This window comes from Abramis brama (assembly GCF_963993115.1).
Source record: "Abramis brama genome assembly, chromosome: 2".
In the NCBI taxonomy this organism is placed as follows: Eukaryota; Metazoa; Chordata; class Actinopteri; order Cypriniformes; family Leuciscidae; genus Abramis; species Abramis brama.
The window spans coordinates 40,026,429-40,038,699 of NC_139964.1; the positions used below are offsets into that span (position 1 = coordinate 40,026,429).

Genomic DNA, 12,271 nt, shown 5'->3' on the forward strand with positions numbered 1-12,271 from the left:
GTTCATGAAACTTCTTAACCTGCACACGTCCTGTAATTATGTAGGGAACCACTCGTTATACTTCAGTCAGGTAACAGTTCATGTTTTACTTTACTTACATATACGATTTAGTTTTCATCCAAATAACATGTGCTGAGTCGATCAGCAAAGAGCATTCAACAGAAGTGCGCTTCTCGCTCTCTCTCTCTCTCTGTCTCTCTCTCTCGTCAGTTAACGTCAATAATAAGCTAAAGCTATACATGCCTCGTTTAATTTCGTTGCCATTGACATCCGACTGAACAAACTTTCCACTAATGTCTGTTTAAACTAAGGGATGTGCTCGACCAGCTCGTGCGTCTTTGACTCAGTTCACCTCGACAAAGCACTCGCGGCGGCCAGTTTCGTTTCGCAAAATGTACGTGGTATCGGCGAATTTTTATGAGTACGAGTACGAGTATATGAGGGCAGTATCGACCCGATACCCGATGCCAGTATCGCCTACGCCAAAGTCTTATTTGATCGGTGAGTAATGTAGATGAACTGGGTGCATGTTTAACTGAAAGAACGAGCAGATAGAGAGAGAGCCGGTCGCGCGCGCGCACTCTCTCTTTCTCTCTTCGGAGCCAGGCGAACATGTAAACAAGACTTCACCGTCTCCAAACTAAGCGCTGTCTTGCTCTCTCTCACTCGTGGAAATGTTAGTCTGGAGCCCTGCATTGACGGTTCACATCGCTGTAGCCAGGCGGCTGATATGTGCACAGCCCTTATTATATGGTACATTTAGACTCAGTGTCAAGACAACACCATCTGGGTAAAAAAACAACAACAACACAACGCTCCGAACTAATTTAGTGTAACTTAGGAGAGAGATGGAGAGCAGAGGCACGGAGCGATGTGCTCCAGGTGTAACGTTAGCCTCTGCCTCTGGCTCGACCAGCTGATGTGGCCACAGAGAAAGTGATGAAGGTGGACAATCGTCAGAGTGTGCTTCTGCCCAGCCAACACCTCTCAAGGGCTGTGTCGATAGTAGCCGCCTGGGTACAGCGATTTGACAGCCGATGAGAGCTAGCGCATTTAGCTAGCCCATCTTGGAAATGATTAGATAAAGTGTCACATCTCCAGAGCACAAAACCTCTAAATGTTCACAAGAGCAGCACTGAATATTAACTCCAGCCAAACGGAGAATAATCGTATGATTTTTATGTTCAGAATAATGCCGATTCAGGATATTATCATGCTCCGTAACACAAACGCTTGACCCACTTGACACACAAGATGGCGCCGTAAGGAGTTGCGGGAGAAATGTGACGTCATCGGAAATCTATCTATTGGCCGATAAATGTGCCTTGTGATAAGGCTGAAATATTTAAGCCCGCATCCATATCACCCTGTAGCCCAAGACCGGTTGCCCACTGAAGCTAAGCAGGGTTGAGCCTGGTTAGTACTTGAATGAGAGACCTCTTGATAAAACCAGGTTGCTGCTGGAAGAGGTGTTAGTGAGGCCAGCAGGGGGCGCTCACCCTGTGGTCTGTGACGGGGACACTATACTGTAACAAGCACCGTCCTTCGGATGAGACGTTAAACCGAGGTCCTGACTCTCTGTGGTCATTACAAATCCTATGGCACTTCTCGTAAATAGTAGGGGTGTAACCCCGGTGTCCTGGCCAAATTCCATCCAATGGCCCTTGCCAATCATGGCCTCCTAATAATCCCCTTCCATTGAATTGGCTCTGTCACTCTCTCTCCTCTCTCCACCTATAGCTGGTGTGTGGTGAGCGCACTGGCGCCGTTGTTCTTCTGTGGCTGCCGTCGCATCATCCAAGTGGATGCTGCACACTGGTGGTGGTTGAGGAGAGATCCCCTGATATGATTGTAAAGCGCCTTGGGTGTACAGAAGCACATATGAAAGCGCTATATAAATGCCTCATTCATTCATTCATTAGCTTATAAATTATAGCCTCTTCTTCTAGTCATGTCTAGTTGGGCTATTTATTGTTAAGCACACACAACATGAAATGTTTATATACCGCATATTCCTCTATGAATTTAGTTTAAAGTTTAAAGTAAAATTCAGCCGTCAATTGGAGACAAAACATAAATGAAGAGTTTTGTATACCTCTTTGAGTTGAGAGGTGTACAAATAAACATTCCTCAAAAGCCTGTTGTATCACACATCGTCAACATTTTAACACAATAAAAAAAAAATGATGTATGGATAATTACATAAATCTAAGTTGCTACAGTCAAGTAAATGTACATCTTGAAATATTAATAACAATATAAAAACATTTCTTTAGTTTTCTTTTTAAAAATCATTAAAGCAAATAACGTGTACCAGTGTGGTTTTTTTAGAATTATACTAAAAGGCCTTTTTACTTGCTTAAAAAGAATGAACTCTCAATCAGAGGGCAGGTTTTTCAGCAAAGTTTTGATCAGGTTAGTCATTTAGAGGCCTTAGAAATGTATCAAATATGATACAGTTGGCTTTATAGGGTCGAATGAGGGTTATGCACTACAAACTTCCATATTCTGTAAGACAGGTCGCATCGCTTCCAGTTCAGGTCTTTTGTAAGTGCTTCCTTAAATATAGAGCTGTCTTACACAAGAAACGTTCAAAGAAGCAAGAAAAGATGAGCATAACCGATGTCCATATGCAGATTGATATAAAAAAAAAGTCTTCTTCTTCTCACTAACATTTAGATATTAAAATCAAATAAAACGGCAACAATAAAAGAACTAGCTAGATTAGCTGATCATCTCTTTGCCATCAGTTGCCGTTAACACTTTCTCCGACAAGCAGATGCAATGAGACCTGTTTTCCTCTTTGTTCATGTGACGTTGGTTCAGCATAAAGCCTGTTTGGCTTCTGCTTATGCAGGAAGCAGCAAGCCCTGAGGAAGCAGGAGATGGACACCATCATGCTCCGACAGAAGCAGCTGGAAGAGACGAACCATCAGCTGTGTGATCGAGCCGGTGATCTCCGCAGGAGCCTGAGGGACCTGGAGCTGTCTGAGGAGAAGTACATTGAGCTGAAGGAACTGCCTGAGGACAAACTCACCATCCCTGAATATGTGGCGGTGAGTTATAAACTGGAGTTGGAAATGAAGATTTTCAGATATATTTATTGGTGCTGTTGGTTCCTCCCACTAACAAACTTGTGGAGCGAGGAGATTTAAAAGCTATACTGTAAGTGTGTGTGTGTGTGTGTTTCTTCATATAGATTCGGTTCTATGAGGTCGTGAACCCTCTGAGGGCTCTTGCGACTGAGCTGCAGGTGAAAAAGGCTAACCTGAGCGAGGATCTGGACAGTCACCGCAACCAAGTTAGATCACTAATGGAGGTGTGGAAAATATTTTTTTCCCTTTTTGGGTACCATTTTTACTACGGTCTTCAAAGTCAAAATTAAATCTATCTATTTTCTAAATGCATTAATAGAGAGCCTAAGTCCCTCCCCTTCTGGTTGACCACCATGGGACCTTACTTCGGAAAAATATTGTATGGTAGTCAATGGCGCGAGACAACAAATATTTTGATCTCGTTTGAATTGTGCCCTGAATTACACATATGATGTTTGTCAATTTAAAAGATACATTTTAAAGTCAAGAAAGTCGCAGTTTGATGTAAAACTGTTGAGGTATAAGACTGAAAATACGTAATTACAGAGACTACAACCCCAAAAGGCGCACGTGTGACGTCATACCTTTTCTCTCAATGAATGAAGCTAACTTTACTGAAGCTAACGTCATTTTTTCTATAGTCTTACGTTATAATCGTAACGTTACACCGTCATGCCTGAGTGTTTTGTACCAGACTGCACACATACGAGCAATGGATCTTGTGACGTACATATAGTGCGAGATGAGAGATGTAGTTCATTGAGCGATTTTCACATAAAACTAAATGTTACTCTTCTGTTTTATGACAAACTGCGACTTTCTTGACTTTCATAATTATCTTTTAAATTGACAGACATCATATGTGTAATTCAGGGCACAGTTCAGACAGAATAAAAAGATAAGTTGTCTCTCGCCATTGACTACCATACATATTTTTTCCGAAGTAAGGTCGGAAGCGGAGGGGAGGGACTTAGGCTCTCTATACCATGGTCTGGGTGAATACTCGATTCTGATTGGCTGCAGGGTGTCCATTAAAAAGTGATAGAGGACACCTAGTAAAGGAGTTCTGGTGAAACTGACTGTTTACCGTTCGAAATTAATAAATAAATGCGCTGGCTACATGAGCTGTGAGTAACCATAGCAACAGGCAGTCAAAGTATCTATACGGACTATAAATCGAGTGGACTATAAATATCTCCGGTTGCTAAATAAACCGTTAGGCGTAACCAGGGAAACCAAGTTATTGTTTGTAAAAACTTTAGATTTCGATTGTAAAACTAATTAAAATATAAACTAATGTTTTAAAAATGTGTTATTTGGCAAGTGACCATGGTATAAGCGGGTTAATGCCCTTTGAGGTGTCCATTGTCAGGTATTAATGGACTCCGCTGCGCGTCAGACGGTTCACGCCTCGCCGTCGTCCATTAATACCTGACAATGGACACCTCAAAGGGCATTAACCCTTACATAGATCTTATTGTGAGCGATTCATCTATGCATATGTTTAGGGCTGTACTGTCCTAGTCGATTAGTCGATTAATTGGTCGATACGTTCTGGTTCGACCAAAATTCTGATTGGTCGATTTTCTGCCGCGTTTATTTCATCAGTTTTGCCGCGCTGAGGCGCACTCATTTCATCAGGTGGAAAGCACTAACTGCTAATGGGGGTGTTTTCAGAGTACCCTTGTTTCACTGTAACAGTCTATCTTCAAAACACCCCCCTTGTTTTCACCTTTTTTGGATTAGCCCAACCCAAGAGAGAGCGTCGAGCATAGAAGGTTTGATGCTGAATATTATTTATTTAATTGTGAGAGCGTTTAATAGTCAGTCCTCTTCTAACATGTCAACAACAAAGAAATCGACAGTGTGGCAGCATTTTGTTAAAATTGATAAAAGGAAAAAGGTTGAATGCAAAGTTTGCAAGCAAGTTTTCCACAGCTCGACGACAATGACATTATCATCTAAAAGTGGTAAGCTCACTTGTCTGCGTTAGCTTGCCCTGACTGTTTTGAGTAGGCTATGAACATATCAGAATTTGCATGATTTCAATGTTTTAGTGTGAAAACCTAACTTTTTAATTTTTTATTTGGAGCCTAATGCGCAATTGCGCTGTGCTGTTGGTTGTGTTAGTTTTGAGCTTAGGATTTATTTATTTATTTTTCAGTTATGCACTTTATTTCGTTTCTGCTCTTGATCTGGTTTGTTTAATAAATATTCTTTTTTTTATTAAAGTGGACGTGCCTTTTGTGTTTATTAAGAGTAAAAGCTTTAAGTTAATAGTCTATTCGTGTCTCAGCTGCGAAGCTGAGCTCATGTTCAGCCTCGCTCGGTGCGAGGACATTCACGGTGAAATGATAGTGTCTGACAGTTATAACTTATTATTATAACATATGACAAAAATAATTGTCTAAATTATGTTGCATATTCCTCAACAGTTCTTGTGATGATAGTTGACAACATAGTACTATTTTAGGAAATCATAAGCTATGATATTGTGCAGGTGCACGTGATGCAGCGCTGTCAGAGCTGACAGACTCAAGTGTCAGACTCATTTCAGTGCAAAATAATTAGGTCAAAAACGATTTAATATACTGCAATTAGCCTACTAGTTGTTTATGTTTATTTATAATTCATTTAGGCGGACAACAAGGCTACCAAGTACTGCGCACAGTGCGCATCTAATTAATTTAACTTTTTTTTTTCTAACGTCATTTTTAGTCGATTTTAGTCGATTTTTAGTCGAAAATTTCAGGACTTCAGTCGACCAAGATTTTCTTTGGTTGAGTACAGCCCTACATATGTTTCATTCGATGAAAAGGGCAGACTTCTTTCTGGTGATATATTCAGGACTTCTTCAATCGTTTAGTCCGCTTAAACTCGCCCCTGCAAGCTTGCGTTCATCTGCCTCCGCTTTTGAGCGCAGCACCCATCTCAACATCCAATCAAGAACTGATGAATAGAACCAAGTCCCTGCCTGCCCTACGTTTTTTCTTTTTCCATAATCTGTTTCACTCGGATGTTAAAATATGGATGAAAAGATCTGTCACTACTTCTGTTTCATTGCGACTTAAAGGGGTCATGGACTTCATTTGTGGTTAATTTTATAGTGTTCTCTGAGGTCCACTTGCAATGTTATCAATATTTTTATATAAAAAACATCCTAATTTAGAAGTAATAAGATATTTTCCATCCTGTTTTTGAACTCTTTCGAACACATGATGCATTCAAGACTTGCAAGTAAACGCCCACTGCTATGATTTGGTTAAAGTTTTGCATATTAAAATAAGTAAGTACTTGGAGTTACCACAATCATAATTGACAAAGGATGATTTACGGTGTTTTGTGTAAAAAGAATTATGAATGAATGTACCATTGTTTGTCACACTGCCGTGTGTTCAGTTCAGTTAGTTTGACTGCGGCGCTACGGTATAAATACTATCAAACGATCTGTAACAGGCAAATCCAACACATCCAACGTGAGGGAAATGCCCTCGCTCAGTTGTCAAATCATCCTATGTAGGTCGCAAGGCAATGTACTAGCATTAGCTGTTGGATGTATGTTTTGAAACCAGCGAAAATTGCAGGTTAGTGTAGAACCGCTACTATTCAGGAAATTCTTTACATTTTTTTTATTTTTATGATTAAACACCTTGTTGTCAAAGTTAGTATTGTGGCTTTATGTATGGTTAGACACTTGCGTGTGTTGTTATATTATTAACATTTTTCCAAAATCAAGCTCAAATGGAGTTGCGAGGTTTTTCACCAGCGAATGTCAGAGATTTGTGTTCTGTCCGTCATTAGAATGATCACATCTGAAGCAGTAAGTGTGTCGCATTAAGTTTTTATCAACTTACAGGTTATGAAGGTTATTGTAGCTATGTGGGCGCTCAGTTTTTACCGTTGTTTACTATATTTGGCAAAAAGCTTGTGTTATAAATGTAAATTGACAAAAGTGTAAAATTAAGTCATAAAACATTAGCCTTCACGCACATCGTGTTTTGAATAAAGAAAATGCTGCACTTAACCAGTTTTTTATTTACCTTTGCACTGCAAACAAGCAGAGACAGTCTCCAGGATGTGTGCAGGACTTCATTCAAGATTGAGGCGGGTGGAGCTACTATGTAAGGTTTTGCCGAAAGTTTGAGGATCCACTTGAGTTACAAGGTTTAGTCACAAGCTCTTAGTATAAAGTTCAGTTCAAGCTCTGATAAAAAGTATAGGCAAATTCTTACAAAAAAAAAAATCTTATCAACTGGTATTTTTTCGAATCAAACCGTTTTCTAAACAATAATGTTACTGAAGGAATGCATGAACAGAAATGTTAAAATACTGATTCTTCTTGGAGTACACTGATTAATATATATTTTTTGTCCGTTTTTAAGCCCTGCACTTGTGTGTTGCGACATTACTGTCTCATCCAAGTTGGCACTGCATCATCTTTTATTTTCAGTCTCTCTGAAAAGCCTGCGTGGAACTGCGTCTAGATTAAAACGGATGCCCAGTAAAATGAAGCGTACAAATGAACAGTGTCTTACTGACGTGATCTGACTGGAACTGGCGAATCGGTGGGCAGGCTAAAGAGGCAATTGTCTAGAAGTTGATCTTCTGCAGAGGCGGTCTTTTGTCGCACTATAAAGTAATAATGTGATAAAATCTGAAACGAGTTGTTTTCTGAGCTTGGTTTCAATAAAAGCTGTTTTTGGACAAATGAGGACGTTTTTAGTTCTGAAACTTACAGGATATTTTTATAGTTCAATGACCTCTTATTAGGGATTGAACGACTTCAGATTTTTTAAGTTGACATTAAGCTGTTTAAAACGTGCATTTACCCTATCAATTTGAACATCCAGATGGTATATTCAAACATACACTTCATATTCTTGTGAAGTGCTCTCAGAGTATGCATTATTTGTCATTTTAAATGTTGGAAACGGATTGTAGAAGTGGGACATTCTTATCCTGTTGCACCCTCTGTAGGCCATGATCAGCGACTAGTCGACGTCAAATTCAATCTTAAAGCGTCTTGGCAGAGCATTGCAGTCGACTAGTCTGTGCAACTCCTACCTCTCTTATATGATTTCTCAATTCATGACCCCAATTCCAGACAGCTGTGAAGTAATTTTAATTATTGGCATTACTTTTATTTCTTATTGACATTCATCACTTCTTTTTGTCATATCCTAACCAGAGTTATGAGGAAGAGAGGAGAGCACGCTCCGAGCTGGAGATCCGCTGTCAGAGACTCACGCTAGAACTTGCTGACAGCAAGCAGGTTATTCAGGAAGGAGACTACAAACGAGAGAACTATGACAAAATAAAACGGTGAGTGGAATGTCCTGCGTTGTCTTTTGAAGTCCACATTCAGCTCAGCAAGAAATGTTTCTAATCTTGAGCAACAAATCAGCACATTAAAATGATTACTGAAGGATCATGTGATGCAGTAATGATGCTGAAAATTCAGCTTTGACATCAATTTGACATCAAATAAATTAAAATAGAAAACAGTTATTTTAAATTGTAATAATATTTCACAATATTCTTGTTTTTACTGTATTTTCGATTAAAAACAATGAAGCCGTGATGAGCATAAGAGACTTCTTTCAAAAACATAAAAAAAAAATCTTACTGATCTCGACGCCTGTGAAGAGACGACTCGACGCTGGCGATATGTTATGCCCTAAATTAATACATGATTAACTAACTGTATTTTTCTATGTACATTTCTGAAATGCACTTTCTGTAAAGCTGCTTTGAAACAATATGTATTGTGAAAAGCGCTATACAAATAAATTTGAATTGAATTGAATTGAATCTCAAATGGTAGTTTACTTCCTTTAAATGTCCAGCTTTAGCTGCAATCTTTGCTTTTTTTTTAACAAAAAAAACAAAGAGATTTTAGTTGAAAATGTTTTTCTTTGGGAGTCAACATTATGGGCAACATTATAGTCGACTGACTAGTATAAAGGTTTCTTTATGTATGAATTGTTAAAATTCAGTCCTTTAAATATGGTGGTTGTTTCTGCGTATTTTGGTCCACAGAGAGAGAGATGGGAATGAAACTGAGGTGAGAGAGTTGAGGAAGAAGTTAGAAATTCTGGACCTCACACACACTGCCATGACAAAAGAGAGGAATGAGCTACATAAAGAGGTAATGTGGGATGAACACACACATACGATTACTAACAGATCGGCATGTCAGTTAGGTCAATTAATTAATTAGCTGATTGTTTAAATTATAGACATCTGACACTGACAGTCTTGTTAATGGATAATAAACAATTTTCAGTTTGTTTTCAGTTTTTCTTCTTTTTGGGTAAATTATATATAAAGAGGAAGGTATAATACCTTTATATATGGTATTGAATACAAAGTATTTTAAAACAACAAATGTGCATTATCCATTAACAAGTTTACACATTTTGTAACCAGCACACTTCTGCAAACTAGCAAAGCGGGCAACTTATCAGCTGACGTCTATAATCTCAACCTATAAATCTGTTTATCATAAAGGTTCTTCTTCTCTTGCTTACGTTTCCTCTTTCTCACCACCTTTTTTTTCATCTGCAGGTAGCCACTCTGCAGCAGTCTGTAACATTGATGCAGAAGGACAAGGAATATCTAAATAAGCAGAACATGGAGCTTAATGTGCGCTGTGCTCATCAAGAAGACCGTCTGGACAGACTGCAGACCCAGCTTGAGGACACAAAGAAGGCCAGGGAAGATGCCTATGAAAAATATGTTGCTTCTAGGTATGTGTGATAAATAATGTACAACAGATGGTGCTTCCTACTTACTTTTTTCCCGCTCCTAACTAAATTTTTTCAGTTTATTCAGTTCAGTTTTATGAACAATATAGAATTGGTCTGTAGTAATATGGTTGCGTAATATGAAGAAATGGGCCAGGTCCGATCTGGTGTCCGGTATTACGTTACCTTTCGAGAATCTTAATATACTTGGATTTACAGCAGAAATCCAAGATCCATTCTTCTCATTTCTTTATAATGTATTGTCATTATGCCATTATAATGTAACAGTTGTACTGTTTGCATCCCTCCACCAGAGATCACTATAAGACAGAGTATGAAAACAAACTGCGTGATGAACTGGAGCGCATTCGAATGAAGACCAGTCATGAGATCGAGAGCCTGCAGAGGGCATCTAAAGAGATGTATGAGAGAGAGAACAGGTGAGAGCAAGCCTTCATGTCTCAGATTGGACAAATCCTATTCTTTCTATCCTTGTTTACCATGGAATATCTGGAAATGTGAGGGAATTTTAAAACTTTAAATCTCTATAAAATAATTTTTATTCATTTCTTTAACTGCATCCACTTAAAGAAATGAAGAAAATCAGTTACATAGGATGAGATGCAATCTTTGAAACTGCTGCCTATAGTGAACATTTGGTCTTCTCACAGCTACGGCTCACATGTAAAGCTCAGTGTCCTTAAAGGGATACTCCACTTTTTTTGGAAATAGGCTCATTTTACAACTCCCCCAGAGTTAAACAGTTGAGTTTTACCGTTTTCGAATCCATTCAGCCGAACTCCGGTTCTGGCGGTACCACTTTTAGCATAGCTTAGCATAGATCATTGAATCGGACAGGACCATTAGCATCTCTCTCAAAAAAATTACCAAAGAGTTTCAATATTTTTCCTATTTTTCCTTTTTCCCCGGTCAGCGGGGAAGGTCTCTGCATGTTACTGTCTTTTCTCATGGCAAAGTATTTTTGATTAAATGAAATACATTTTCTCATATGTATTTTCTCATTATTTCATCTGACCCCATTAATGAAAAGGTTTTAAAGATATCTGTGCATCATTAAATGTGAGCGAATGTTTGACTATTCTTTTTACTCTTTACTGAAAATAATGCCAGAGTCCGTTAGAATAAAATCAAAGGTTACAATTTATTATGTCAGGTAAATATATCATGCCAATTTCATAATCAGTTCAAAGATAATCAAGACAAAACATCAAATGCTCTGGAATAAATAGAAGAGATGCGAATCTGACATTAGGCAATACATGATGCTGAGAGTCCCGGCAACTCTCAGCATTTACAGGCTGATCTGAGGTACAGAATCGCGCTGATCTTCTCGTTGCATTTCATTATATAGACAGAAACTTCTTTCACATGGAAACTTCTGCTAACAATGGGAATTTACATTCAGAGTTAACACCTTTTGGGAGTAGGAGACCATTTGTCTAGAGACACACCCTCCTTTGTGTGACAGTTATCTCTAAACTCTTAAAGACCTTATTACCTTTTGTTTTACTTCTTTGGGAATGAGATTGTACCAGTCGCACTGAGACATTTCAAGTGATACCAAACATGATGATAAATATTCACATTAAACCATATAGATTCTTGGGTGAATTTTGGTGATCTCAGCACGAGGGAGGAGGGATGTGGGAAGAGGGGAATAAATGTAGATTAGGATTGCTTAAGCGAAAGGTGCTAGTTTCACAAGAGATAGTTCAAATGTTAATTTCCAGAAAGGTCCTTTGTCTTCTCGAGGAGTGGTCGCTCCTCCACCAGTTCTTCCAGTTTCTCCAGTTTACAGATACATATTAAGTCTGCTCTTCAAAACAAAGAAAAGAAGGAATTTAGGACAATGTTAGTATGGAATGAATTCATTCCGATTGAAATAAAAGAGTTCCATGTAAACGTAGCTATTGTTTCCCCACTATTGTGGGACTATAATTTCTGCTTTATGCTACTTCTCAGCATCAAAATGATGGTGTAGTCAGACTTATCTGTGATGTATCACTGCAATCTGACCTCTCTTTTATACAGAAATTATACAGAAAAAAGTGGCACTGGAAACACTGTATTGTATTAAATGTAATAATGCAGGTAATGAAAGTTCGTGATTTATATTGTTTCAAATGGCAAGGCTGTAAAGCACACTTAACTTAATCCTGTGCTGCATAATGTACAGTATTGTTTCAGGAAATGTGTTTGTTAATCTTTCAGAAACCTTCGTGAAACCCGAGATAATGCTGTCATTGAGAAAGACCGAGCATTGAATGCAGAAAGAGATTCCCAAGCCAAATATGATCAACTTTTAGACCAGTAAGTTCTTACAAACCTCTCACATGTGCATGACAGTCTGTAGTTTCATAATTTTCTTTCTGACACTTATTGAGCGTTTGAAAAACGATTGAGCAAATG

The 12,271-nt window shown here is 38.6% G+C and overlaps 1 protein-coding gene across 2 annotated transcripts in view; it reads left to right on the forward strand.

The window, feature by feature from the left end:
* The window catches only part of pibf1 (progesterone immunomodulatory binding factor 1), a 52,787-nt gene that overhangs the window by 2,354 nt on the left and 38,162 nt on the right, over window positions 1–12,271 (forward strand). For both annotated transcript variants that reach the window (XM_084098999.1, XM_084099000.1), the window contains 7 exons: window positions 2,858–3,056; window positions 3,200–3,319; window positions 8,284–8,417; window positions 9,135–9,243; window positions 9,663–9,844; window positions 10,156–10,281; window positions 12,074–12,172. In XM_084098999.1, the coding sequence (XP_083955125.1) occupies window positions 2,858–3,056; window positions 3,200–3,319; window positions 8,284–8,417; window positions 9,135–9,243; window positions 9,663–9,844; window positions 10,156–10,281; window positions 12,074–12,172 (969 nt within the window). The remainder of the gene's footprint in view (window positions 1–2,857; window positions 3,057–3,199; window positions 3,320–8,283; window positions 8,418–9,134; window positions 9,244–9,662; window positions 9,845–10,155; window positions 10,282–12,073; window positions 12,173–12,271) is intronic.